Consider the following 12,673-nt stretch of genomic DNA (forward strand, 5'->3'; position numbering starts at 1 on the left):
TGGATAATGAGTTTCCCAACAAAATGAAAGTGAAAGTCTAGTGAAGCTGTGAAAAGGAGTGTGGTTCTCAATTATTTTCTGTCATGAAATGTCAAAGAAATGTTTTCGGAATTGAAATAGTTTTGAGAAACTCGTATGTATTTATTGATCTGTACTGGACTGAAATCAAAACTGAAACCAGTGAAATGCAACAAAATGGAGAGCTGTGAAGCATACAAGCGCATTCAAGAGTCAAATTGCATGCTGAGTACAAGAGATTCATACATGTTGGCAGGTGTGCACCCCCCAGGGCAGGGGTGGGCAAACTACGGCCCGGGGGCCACATGCGGCCCACCAAGCGTTTGAATCCGGCCCGCCAGTTGCTTTCTAAGTAACTTCAACTTTTAACATACAAACTGGCAACATGACTTGCAAGTCGGATGTCTGATTTAGTAAAAAATAAACAACAAAACTGTAAAATTAAATGACATAGTTTGATGTGGTGTGATGTTTAAAGTGCTCCTAAAAAAGGGACATGAGAACATACAACTGATACAGGATAACACTTTTACAGATGAAATTAGACAAATAATTCAAGGAAAATGATAAGCATAAAATAGTGTGTGTGTGTTAAATACGTATATGTTCTGGCCCCCCAGACAATTTTGTTAACTCAATGCGGCCCTCGAGTCCAAATATTTGCCCACCCCTGCCCCAGGGGGTGTCATGGCTAGCCATAGTGCCAAGGAGAAGGTGGATCACCAAAAGTTTCGCCTTTTGAACCAAACTATGACCTTAAAATCACAGTAATGACGAAGTAATGACATATAATTTGAGAGTCCTGTCAGAATCATGCGTTCCAAAACATAATTAGATTAAAAAAAATTAAAACTTCAAAGCACAGGAAGCGTCTCCTCCTCGTTTTTAACCACCTGTGGATCTAGTTCTAATTTCATCTGAGAAACTTGTGCCACAGCCTGAGGGACACTGCCACCCATCCTCTCGATGTGCTTCTCAGGCCCCTTGTTCTTTCTCCTAAAAATTCTGTGCGAACTTGACGCTTGGGTTCTGAAGGAGCTGTGGAGCGGTGCGCTTTCTCCTTGCTGCGTAAAGTACACCTGAATACGTCCCTGCATGTCCTCCTCCACCGCTTTGAACACCAGGTCAGTGATATCTCGGCGAAGTTTCATGAGCACCATTTGGTTTTTAATCTGTTGCATATCTGCTAGCATGATGTTGACAAACTGCTGGAGTATGTGTTCTTTAGAAAGACTTGCTGCTGTTAATGGATCACAAACATCTGGTGAAACTTTGTCACCATGAGGCTCAAAGCTTAAGGACGTGGCATCTGCGGGATTATGTTGTGTATATGGACAGCTGGAAGGATTTGAGGTGGATGCCCCAGATGTAAACCTGTCCTCAAGTGTCTCATCAGCATCCAGTGTACTTCCTGTCTCGTGATCAACACTCCCCTCAGTCTCAAGCTCGCCGTCCTCCTCCTCATGCTCATCTTCCTGCAAGAGAATTGTTTGGGAACTTTCAAATTAACTGTCAGGATCTACAGAAGAACCGTGACACATTAGTCTGTACTTACTGGACAGCAATCACTTCGTCTACGAACAATGTACGGCCTCAGAAAGTTCAATTTCTCTCTCAGCATCCTTTGTTGAAAAGTGTTGACCTTCTCTGGGTGGCATAACACCCGTCCATACTGAGTTCGCAGAGATCTGGATCTTCTCTCAACATCAGACACTGAAGTGAAGAGGCAAATGACATGGCAAATGTGAAATGATATATATATAATATATACAATAAGAACAGTTAAATTACAATACATGACACACTATTGAATGAACAGTAAGCCTCCATTAATCATTATTGTCTTGTATGTACATTCTAAAATGGATAAAGTGCTATTCTACGTTGACGGCTGTTTTTATTCTTACTTTATTATCATATTTTTATTCTGCTTGCTGGGCTGTAAAGTGCACACAGTGTTAATGCTACCTTAACCTTATGGTGTTCAAGACACCATAATGGTACTCATTATAATCGTTAGCATAACACCAACAAGTCCATCTATCTATCAGTCTATCTAGACATGTTGCACATTAGAACAACGAACATTACACAAGAAATTTACAGAAATATATACAACCTTCATTCCTACCAGATTTTCCAATCAAAAATGCGCACTCGGACCACAGCTTCGTCTTCAATTCCTTGTCATAGAAAGACTCCAACGAGGAGTTAAACAGACATTCGTGCTTTTTCCAGAAATCTATCAATATGTTGTCCCTTTTAGCGCCCCAGTGTGGCCCACGAATCTGTCCTCGGAAATGTGCCATATCCTGTACGTTATGTGTAATTATTTGTCAAAGTATTATTATGAATTCACACACTCCTCTACTTGGGTCTACTTCTTCTCTCTTTTGACTTCAACATAGAAAATAAATACTGCCCCCAGCTGGTAGTTGAGTAGGGCGGAAATGACCTAAATGACCGAAAATCATATTATTTACAAATTGAGTGAAATTAAACTGCTGCGACTCTAAAGAGGAATGCTCCTGCCTCCTGTTTATAGACGGCGAGGATATGCCCAGTATGTTGATATTGTTACTTTGTTTGTGTAAATATTTATTATAGTTTTTTCTTTACTTTTTAATTAACAGTCGGCTTTCTTTTAATCAGTTATACTATATAATTCAAGCGGAAGTAGCAGCAAATACCTAGCAAATACCTCGTTGTATTTGTATATTGTGCAATTATTCACAAATAACAGCTTATTGATACAACATATTTTGCCTACTATTTTGTCTAGTGTTTAAATGTGATTATAATCAGGATTTACACAAAATGCACAACATTGTCGGTATAAGACTCGGAATAAGACTTGGTTGTTGTCTTCTCAGGTGATTGACAGCCGCCTCCGCCATCTTGCCTCCGCTATGCTACCGGAAGCAGAGTACGGAAGTGGAAACGTCACTGTGCGGGCTCTGGGTTCCGCCTGTCGACAGCTCGCCAGCTGACACAGCCGGTCTAAGACTTAATTTCAACGTTTGTATACAACAGAAACTTGGGAAAATATGGCTGGACGGCTACCGGCGTGTGTCGTGGACTGTGGTACAGGGTAAGACGTTTAACAATGCTACAAAGCAGTCACCGTAACGGGGTGTGTATTTCTGCAAAGGCTCGCGACTAGCTAACAGCGCAGCTTTAAAGCATGATTTAAACATATTCGTATGATATAGGTACTCTCGTGTTTGGACCCATTACATTCTAGCTTTAGCAGCCTTTGGTAGTGATTTAGCACCAAACTGGATCGGATTGTGATGCAGACCTGCCAGTTATTTATCATCGGTATTTTAGGTATTTTTTTGTAATTTAGCAGTCAATTAAAATAAGTTTATTCTTGCAGACAGTATATTTAATGTCGCACTTACTCCGTCTTAAATGAATGACAAGACTACTCTGCGCATGCGCAGTGTAACTCTTCCTCTTTCATTCTTTAGTCCATATATGGTTATTAATCGCATCTTGGAACATTTGGATTGTTTTATACATTTTGACTATTCACTTCTTTTTCTGGATTCCATATTGTGCGCCTTTGGATTTCAAACTTGTTTCCCGCAGAAAACATTGTTTTAAATCAGACAGAAGTACACAAATTTATACATACATTTTGTTCTCGCATTGACAGAACTGTCATTTTAGAAATATGTTGAATACTGCCTTTGCTATTATTTTTAACAGTCTGAATCTGCAAGCTCTTTTTTTGTAGCTTTTTTTTTGCTTTCATGTAGAGACTTGAAGGAGGCACTCCTAACGTTACATACCTCAACCCCCCTTAACCACTTTCAAGTATACAAGCTAAGTAGAAAGTGCAATTTATTAAGTTGCTTTTACCTGTCAAACACTTTTAAGTTGCACAATATTTGTCCCAATATCAATACCTATTAAATAAAAAGCAGAACTTGTGGTCATATACTGTGCTGCACTTGCAATCCCATGCTTCTACTATGAGAACACTACTCCAGAATTTTTTAAAATAAATATGTAAAGTTGTTGCAGTCCATTTTTTACATTAATAATTTTACATGTATGAGAAAATTGAAAAAAATAATGTAGCTCTCTTTGAAGACTGGGTCATTTATTAAGAAAGTATTACACAACACAGCAGCAGTAGGACCAGTGTTGTAATAATGGTAAGGTGCAAACCGCTCAGCTAGCATTAGTAGCGCTTGTGAGTTCATTGTAAACAACACAAGGACACGCCAAGTGTAACATGACTTCCGTCTGAGCTGCTGACCAGTGTGGAGGTTCAAACCGGCAACCTTCAGTTTACGAGATGGCCCACTATAATGTTATGAACCTTAATCACCTTAACACACAACAATGTCTCCAAAGACTTATTCTAATTATAATTTGTTAGCAGTTGTTTAGCATTGGAATTCAGTTGTCTTAACTCAACTTCAGCCATCCAGTGCATAAATATGTTCCCTGAGACTTGGGGTGTATTTCAAGCCTGTTGGGGCATGTTAAAGTAGGCAAGCCGGGACTGTTCAATGGTATTTAAAGATTTCTGTGCATCTGTGTTTGTGTTATATACAACTCATCTGGCATCATGTCTAAATCTTTTTCGACATCTTTGAATGCATTGTCAAGATTTCTCATAAAGTTTGACCCTGAGTCGTTAATGCACAGCGATTGAAGAAATGTCATAATCGTGGTTCAGTGTACGTACCTCTGTTTGTTTTGCAAATCTCAAACTCTTAACTGCAAAAAGGACTGGTTGCAACTCACTCTAAATAACACGGCCAGCTCTTAGCAAAGGCTACTGCACATGTGTGTGTTACCTGGGGCACGGCTTCCATGCTCAAAACAGGAAGAGGGCAGGATATAATTCCTACAACACCTTCAAAAGTTAGCAGCCTCGAGGCAGCCGTGTAACGGTTGCAAATGGTCCCTTTTTAAATGTAACATAAATAAATAAACTATCAATAAGGCGTCTGAGAAGTTTGCATTCAAACATTTCCTCAATTTGGGTAACCACTGGTGTGGGAAATTGGTGTGCTTGTGTACAGAACTGAATATTCTATACTGAAAAATTTAGTAACTAATGCATGTAACATTACACCCCGACATGAGAGTCTGCTCCTGCTGGCTGATGTTGAATAATTAATGTGTTTTTTAACATCATAGTTTTTTAGGGTACACAGTCAATGTAAGCAGTTTTTTTTCCCAGTAGCTTCTCTTAAAGCACCCCAACTAAAAAAAAATCACACATTTTGTTCCTAATTGTGTTCTCTTGCAGGTACACCAAACTGGGGTATGCTGGGAACACAGAGCCACAGTTCATCGTTCCATCATGTGAGTTTTACCCGCTAGATTCAGCTAACACTATTTATTCAGCATACCACACAGTGGTAAAAAAAAAACAAAAAACAGATCATTTTGTTACCTCCATTATGTTTGTCCAAACAAATGTACATTTAGTTGTACCAGGCATTAAAATAAACAAGAAAATGAAGGAACATAGATCTAATCATTTGTATCCTTTTGCAGACTCTAATTAATTCCAATTTGTTGTCAGGTATTGCCATCAAAGAGTCTGCTAAAGTTGGAGACCAAGCTCAGCGAAGAATGATGAAAGGGGTTGATGATTTGGATTTCTACATAGGAGATGAAGCTGTAGATAAGCCTACATATTCCACAAAGGTATTTCACACCCTGACTGTTGCGTTTGTTACCTGTCATAATAGAAATCAATACAAAGACTCCAAAAACATTGCACATTTCTATGAAACCAAATGTTCATATCAACAGTGGCCAATCCGCCATGGGATTGTAGAAGACTGGGACCTAATGGAGCGCTTTATGGAACAAATCATCTTCAAGTACCTGAGGGCCGAACCTGAAGACCACTACTTTCTCCTGGTGAGACCACTTTTCTACTCATGGAAAACAGTGCCAACTTCAAAAAAATGCATATCACTGTTAATCCTTAATATGTGGTACAAATGTATAGGAATAGATTTTTTATATATTTATACATGTGTACACGGAACATGTTATTTTTTTATGGGTACTACACAAATAAGTACAATAAGCCTAGAAGAAAAGTTGCACCGTCAATACTGTTAATAATTGTTGTGTATGTAATTATTGTCTGTATGTTTGTGTCTCCCCCAATTTACAGACAGAGCCTCCTCTGAACACACCAGAAAACCGAGAATACACAGCCGAGATCATGTTTGAATCCTTCAATGTACCAGGGCTGTACATTGCTGTGCAGGTCAGGCATATATGCTTCAATCTATAAGCTTGTTTAAGAAAGATGCTGTTCACTTGAATGATAACCTTGACTTTTCATCTTTAATAATAAGTTTTGCAACCTTTTCCGTTTGACTGACTATGCAGTATTTGTATGTGTCAGGCCGTGCTTGCTCTTGCAGCATCCTGGACGTCTAGACAAGTGGGAGAGAGAACATTGACAGGCACAGTTATCGACAGTGGGGACGGTGTCACGCATGTAATCCCCGTGGTGAGTCATGTTCATTCAAACTGCTTCTAAAAGTTGATTTTTTTTCTTGTCTCACTGTTGTGTCTGTGAATGCCACCAACCAAGAAATGGGTAGGGCAATTTTCCAGCCTTAATAGTGGTATCAAATCTGGAATCGGGACCTTTTAACACCTCTGCCATGTTAGTGGGTTGAAACATTGTCCAGAACAGTGTCCGACAAGTATTCCATGTTGTACTGCTATATGTTGTATTGTATTGTGTTGCATCATACTTGTAAAGTGATGTTTATTTCTTTTTAATTCAGGCTGAAGGTTATGTTATTGGCAGCTGTATAAAGCACATTCCCATCGCAGGACGAGACATTACTTACTTCACGCAGCAGCTTCTAAGAGATAGGGAGGTGGGCATCCCACCAGAGCAATCACTGGAGACAGCCAAGGCAGTCAAGGTATGGCCTCATCTCTCACCTGACCTTTAAAAAAAAAAAAGAAAAAAAGGTTACATTTATTTGATTATTGTATGCAATGAATGAAGCTCTAATTTGTACACAGTTTTTATATGTGTTTTCTGTAGTTTCCCTTTGACAACACTAGGTGGCACTCATACTCTGTTGGAAAACTAGATACAGCATCTCAAAAATGATTGTACCCCTCACATTTAAGCAACGTCTGCACGGTGCACGAGTTGTTAGCGCACAGGCCACACAGATAGGAGACCTGGGTTTGATTCCCCCACTGTGGAATTTGCATGTTCTCCCCGTGCATGCGTGGGTTTTCTCCGGTTACTCCGGTTTCCTCCCACATTCCAAAAACATGCTAGGTTAATTGGCGACGCCAAATTGTCCATAAGTATGAATGTGAGTGTGAATGGTTGTTTGTCTATATGTACCCCGCCTCTCGCCAGAAGACAGCTTGGATAGACTCCAGCATGTCCTAGTGAGAATAAGCGATATAGAAAATGGATGGATGGACATTTAGGCAGCCATTTTTTAATATCTTATCATTATCTTATCAATATCTTCTCACACTTTCATAAGGCTCAAGAAGAGACAGGACATTAATGAAACCTTAATAGCAATAGACTACTAACAAACATTGGTCTTCTATGACAGCAGGTTTCAAATAGTACTACATAGCGTAGTAGTAGTGTATAGTGTTCATAAAATGAGTCAAGTCTCCTTGGTTTTCCTGTATAAATTTTAAGGCTAGTCTAAATGTTTACCCCCTCTCAGGAGCGCTTCAGCTATGTGTGCCCAGACCTGGTCAAAGAGTTCAACAAATACGACACAGACGGCTCCAAGTGGATCAAGCAGTACACCGGCATCAACACCATCAGCAAGAAAGAGTTCACTATTGATGTGGGCTACGAGCGCTTCCTGGGGCCTGAGATCTTCTTCCACCCGGAGGTTAGTGTTAATAATGTGGACAATACAGTCAAATACAGTGGAACCTTGGTTAGCATCATTAATCCGATCCAAAAGGTGCAACTCTAACCAAAGCATAATGTTGATCCAATTAATACATTACAGAAATATGTCTAATTCAATGATAGTTTTACATGTAGAAAACAATAAAAAATAGATATAAATACATATAAATGTTGAATGAAAGGGGAAAATAAACACCTTTACTGAAGATATTTGTCAAAGACACAATGTGGCAGCACGATCAACCTGGACACCAACTTCGTGTTTGAGCCTTTATTCCTTTAATTAAGTCGTGTTTCTCACCTCAAGTCTCTGCTTTTGTTTAATCACGTCTGTAAAATAACCCAAAAATGGTGCCAAAGAAAGTTGCAAGTGCCAGAATTTTGATAGAGAAGAGAACTATTGAATTCAAGAAATCAATTTAAAGCAAAATACAAAAGTTGTGTCCATGTTGATCTCGCTGCCACTGGGTGTCTTTTCAACCATCATGTTTTTCTTCAGTGAAGGTAAAAGTAACCTTAAAAGTTCATTCGTTCTATTCATTCATCATGGATATGCCTTTAGAATTATGTGTGTATAAAAGGATTATTGTAGAACTATCAAAACAAAAAATCAGCCATGACTTTTTTCCTGTATCTACATTGTGCAATTAAATCAAAAAATGTTCATACTTTTTGACAGCTTTGTCCATCTAGTCTATAGATCTCTTCAGCATGTTGGCTGTCGTCTTTGTTTCCTACTATTCTAGTTTGCCAATCCAGACTTCACCCAGCCCATCTCTGAAGTCGTTGATGAAGTCATCCAGAACTGCCCTATTGATGTCAGGCGTCCTCTCTATAAGGTCTGCAGGCAAATACTTCAAACACCACACAATTACATACCAGTCATATTCATGATCTTTTTCTTGGTTAGAACATTGTTCTGTCTGGAGGCTCCACCATGTTCAGGGACTTTGGCCGTCGTTTGCAGAGAGACCTAAAGAGGACGGTTGATGCCCGACTGAAGATGAGCGAGGAGCTGAGTGGTGGCAAACTGAAGGTGAGCGTCACCGCAAAGACTGCAAAGCACATATTATTTGAGCAATGGTATCGATGAAAGGATCATCTTCTACTGTATACAAGAGGGACAGACAACATTTTATAATGTAACATTCTTCTCTCCTTAGCCCAAACCAATTGATGTCCAAGTTATCACTCATCATATGCAGAGATATGCGGTCTGGTTTGGAGGATCAATGTTAGCATCAACTGTAAGTAGCAAACAAACATGATCTCTTGCATCATCATCTCTTGCAAAAAAAATGTAAAAGATATATAAATTTGTCTTTGGGATTGGGCGTTCGGTTAGAAAAAAACCTATCAATACATCTTTGGTAATGAATGAGTTAATCACACAGAGCCAACTTTCAAGTAGCAATGATTGCAGGTTCAATTTCATAACATTTCATATGTAATTAAATACAAGCCATCAACAAAGGTGGATCACTGTCTTAAATGGCTTATTTACTCATGTCTACTACATTGGGTACTAAAGGTGAAATAAAGGTGACTATTAGGCGGTTGGTTCATGTCTAGAGGGCTCTAATAATATTAAAAAACATATCTAAAAAGGTTATAAACAGGTTTTTTTATGCTCTAACAAGATTCTATTTGTAAATAAGGAGTTCTACTTGGCTGAAATCAATTTGTTACGGTTGGGTCTGGAACCAATTAACAGCTATCAGGGATTATTGTATGTCTCACTAACATATTCCTTGTGTTAAAAGTTCATCCACTCGGTATCCATTTGAATTTTAAACAACTGAAGCAGCACTTTCAAACTTCTCCAATCATGTTTGTAGCAGTTTGATTCGAAATGTCAACAATCAGGAGAGCACACACTTGATTATGCTAATTTTTTTTTCAATGATTCTGTTATTCCTTTCAGTACGCATTTTAAATCATCCTATCTTGAACTATTTGTTCACAGCCTGAGTTCTACCAGGTATGCCACACCAAAAAGGACTATGAAGAGATCGGGCCGAGCATCTGTCGCCACAACCCCGTGTTTGGAGTCATGTCTTAACCCGTCTCAGAGCAGGGGAGGAGGGTACAGGTTGTGTCAAGTGCTTTGAGAGGTGATGCTCTTTAGCCAACCCAGTATATAGAGAGAACAGGAAACCAGTATGTCTGCATTTTTTTCCTAAATCTTTTCTTGCTTTTTGTTTCTTTTGAGAAAAAAAAAACGAGACAAATGGTTTTACAGTTTTACGAAACCATTTGTTATATATTTTTTTTGGAGGGGCGGTTCCCCCTAAACTCCATGCAGTGAGTGGTGATGGCGAACAATCAAGGTGATCCTAGTTTTGGTATTAAATGCACCTCAACAGCACCTGTGTATATTTTGTGCACATTTTTTTAATGTATATCCAGGATGAAATCAAAGGTTGAAAAACTATTAAACGTGAGGGCAAGTGACTGTTTGAACTGAGGTTGCAGCCTTGACATACCGTATTTTCCCAACTTCCATTTAACTCCCATTTTTCCCATTGTGTCAACACAGTCACAAGCATCAATCATATCTGCTTTTACTCCAAACGATGATGCAGAAATGATAAGATGAATCAGAGTGACTGAATGAGCATTATTTGATTAAAAGTCCATTTTAATTAAATACCAAATGATGCGGGGAAAAAATGGGATTTGTGTATTTAACGCCTTGCAACATTCCAATAAAGGCTCATTTTTGTTTCTTAAACCTTCAGTTTGTTGTAGTTGCTTTACTTTCAGCCTTCCTAGTCATTCCATTCATACTCATTCGAAACAGATGACAGACACCGAAGAAACATGGACAAAACTACCAGGATAAGTACTTAATATGTAAGTAATTTGCCGGAAAAAGGGGTACTTGGGGAAATTGTGGTGCAGACAGGAGAATAATGTATGTAGATGACGAATAATATGGCGTCAAAACCTGTAAATGCACCTGCCCTGTTGCTTCGGTGTCATTCGCCAAACCAAGCTGTCTGAAAAGAGTGAGGAGAACATCATATTTTACACAATATTTTACTTAGAAAATACACTATCCATGGATACCCTATTTATTAACAGTTGTTCAATAGCTTTGTGTTTATTGATATAATGATATCAGTTTATAATCTTTGCTAACAGCTAAATTCAATGACGGACGAATTCTGTGAGAAAGTGAATGAGTTAGAACTCATCACTTGTCCTTTGTATTATTGTATTCAGGATTTCATTGTTTGTGGAGTTATGTCATTGATAATAGTGATGTATTAATTAAAAGCTAAATTGGGATTCGAACAAGTGTACAGAGTTCGTCTTACCTGGGGATACTTACCAAGGGAATGTTTGGGGATGAGCCGCCATGAGTCACTGGGTTTTATAGATTTAGTGATGTCATTAGTGACATCATCAGACCATACCATGTACTGGGGATGGGGGGAGGGGGTTGTAAGGTTGGAAGGGTATTTAATCTTGGGTTCGGGTAGAGAAATATGTGTATGGGTTAATGTTTTATGGAGAGTTGTTGTAGCAGTGGGGTCGCATCAGATGATGGTGTTGAAATCCAGTTTTAAGAGTTTGATGATTAGATGTGTTTTGTCGACTAACCTATGGACGAGAGTGGGACATTCTGGGCAGATTGGGAGCCCTATAAGAGGAGCAGCCGCGGCTGTGTGGCGGGGTGGGTGCAGTACTAGATTTCAGTGATGTGAGCGGTTTTCTTGTTGTTTTGGGAAGTCAAGTCATTTTTATTCCCCAATTTATTTGTTTTATTTTTAGTGTTTTCCATAAGTTTCTCTGCCAAGCTAAATAAATGTGCATACACAGGGCAAACTGCAAATCTGCCCCCTGAATTGTTTGGCCTTCGGACACTACATTACGACACATTCACACTCCCATTCAAACCTATGGACAATTAGGAGTTGCCAATTAACCTAGCATGTTTTTGGAATGTGGAAGGAAACCGGAGTACCCGGAAAAAACCCACGCATGCACGGGGAGAACATGCAAATTCCACACAGAGATGGCCGAGGGTGGAATTGAACTGGGGTCTCCTAACTGCGAGACCTGTGCGCTAACCACTCACTACTGTGCAGCCCTAAGGAAGATTAAAGCTCTTAAAATATTGAATCAAGAAAAATTGTATTTTAAACATATAGGCTCTTCCCAAATGTTTTCATTAATCTCATGTTCATTAATGCCAATGAAACCTAATTGCTTTTATAGACACTATGGGTGGTACAGGATGATAAATATGGTCATGTTTATCTTGGTATTTTCATTCGCTAAGGTGATTTTGTGATTAATTAGCAGTGTACACATTTGTCTGAAGTCTCCCCCAAGGCCTTATTCCTGTTAAGCATGCACAGAACATCTCACCAATCAGACGTCCTGGAGACATCCACATGACCATCCACAGTATGGCGGATTGTCTAATCTGTCCTGGTAATGTAGTACACTCCTCTGTCGCTGGTTTCCAGAGTTTATCCGTGATATAAATCCTTCCATGCAGGATCTGCCGACACTTCCCCCCCGCTCTTATTGTTGCTAAATGGAGATGAGTAACCAAACAAATGAGCTGCCTTTGCTTGGCTCAGCACTGCAGGTTCTCATTAATCCAGATGCCGGGTTGCTGAAGGGACACATTTTTAAGACCAAGTGGCGTCTGGATTGCACTGCTTCAACAAACTCTCACAAGAAGATGGTTTAACTTGTAGGCACAGCCCAAAGGGAGAGGAAGTG

At 39.3% G+C, this 12,673-nt stretch overlaps 2 protein-coding genes across 3 annotated transcripts; one reads left to right on the forward strand and one right to left on the reverse strand.

Moving 5' to 3' along the window:
* Nucleotides 1-129: 129 nt before the first annotated feature.
* LOC131136151 (uncharacterized) lies at nucleotides 130-2,916 on the reverse strand. Of its 2 annotated transcripts, none has more exons than XM_058082720.1 (3): nucleotides 2,138-2,916; nucleotides 1,574-1,731; nucleotides 130-1,493 (listed from the first exon to the last, which is right to left on the reverse strand). In XM_058082720.1, exons 1-3 carry the CDS (start codon nucleotides 2,325-2,327, stop codon nucleotides 873-875), a joined length of 969 nt encoding a protein of 322 aa, XP_057938703.1. In that variant the 5' UTR covers nucleotides 2,328-2,916; the 3' UTR covers nucleotides 130-872. The 2 variants fall into 2 exon arrangements, with proteins under 2 accessions (XP_057938703.1, XP_057938704.1); XM_058082721.1 differs by having other exon boundaries at nucleotides 2,150-2,912.
* A 20-nt stretch (nucleotides 2,917-2,936) lies between these two features.
* LOC131136150 (actin-related protein 3-like) lies at nucleotides 2,937-10,668 on the forward strand. Its single transcript, XM_058082719.1, has 12 exons — nucleotides 2,937-3,109; nucleotides 5,294-5,349; nucleotides 5,573-5,697; nucleotides 5,806-5,916; nucleotides 6,179-6,274; nucleotides 6,416-6,523; nucleotides 6,807-6,950; nucleotides 7,734-7,907; nucleotides 8,677-8,769; nucleotides 8,841-8,966; nucleotides 9,094-9,177; nucleotides 9,897-10,668. Exons 1-12 carry the CDS (start codon nucleotides 3,066-3,068, stop codon nucleotides 9,990-9,992), a joined length of 1,257 nt encoding a protein of 418 aa, XP_057938702.1. The 5' UTR covers nucleotides 2,937-3,065; the 3' UTR covers nucleotides 9,993-10,668.
* Nucleotides 10,669-12,673: the final 2,005 nt, after the last annotated feature.

The sequence above is a fragment of the Doryrhamphus excisus genome, chromosome 9 (genome assembly GCF_030265055.1).
Source record: "Doryrhamphus excisus isolate RoL2022-K1 chromosome 9, RoL_Dexc_1.0, whole genome shotgun sequence".
NCBI classification, from domain to species: domain Eukaryota; kingdom Metazoa; phylum Chordata; class Actinopteri; order Syngnathiformes; family Syngnathidae; genus Doryrhamphus; species Doryrhamphus excisus.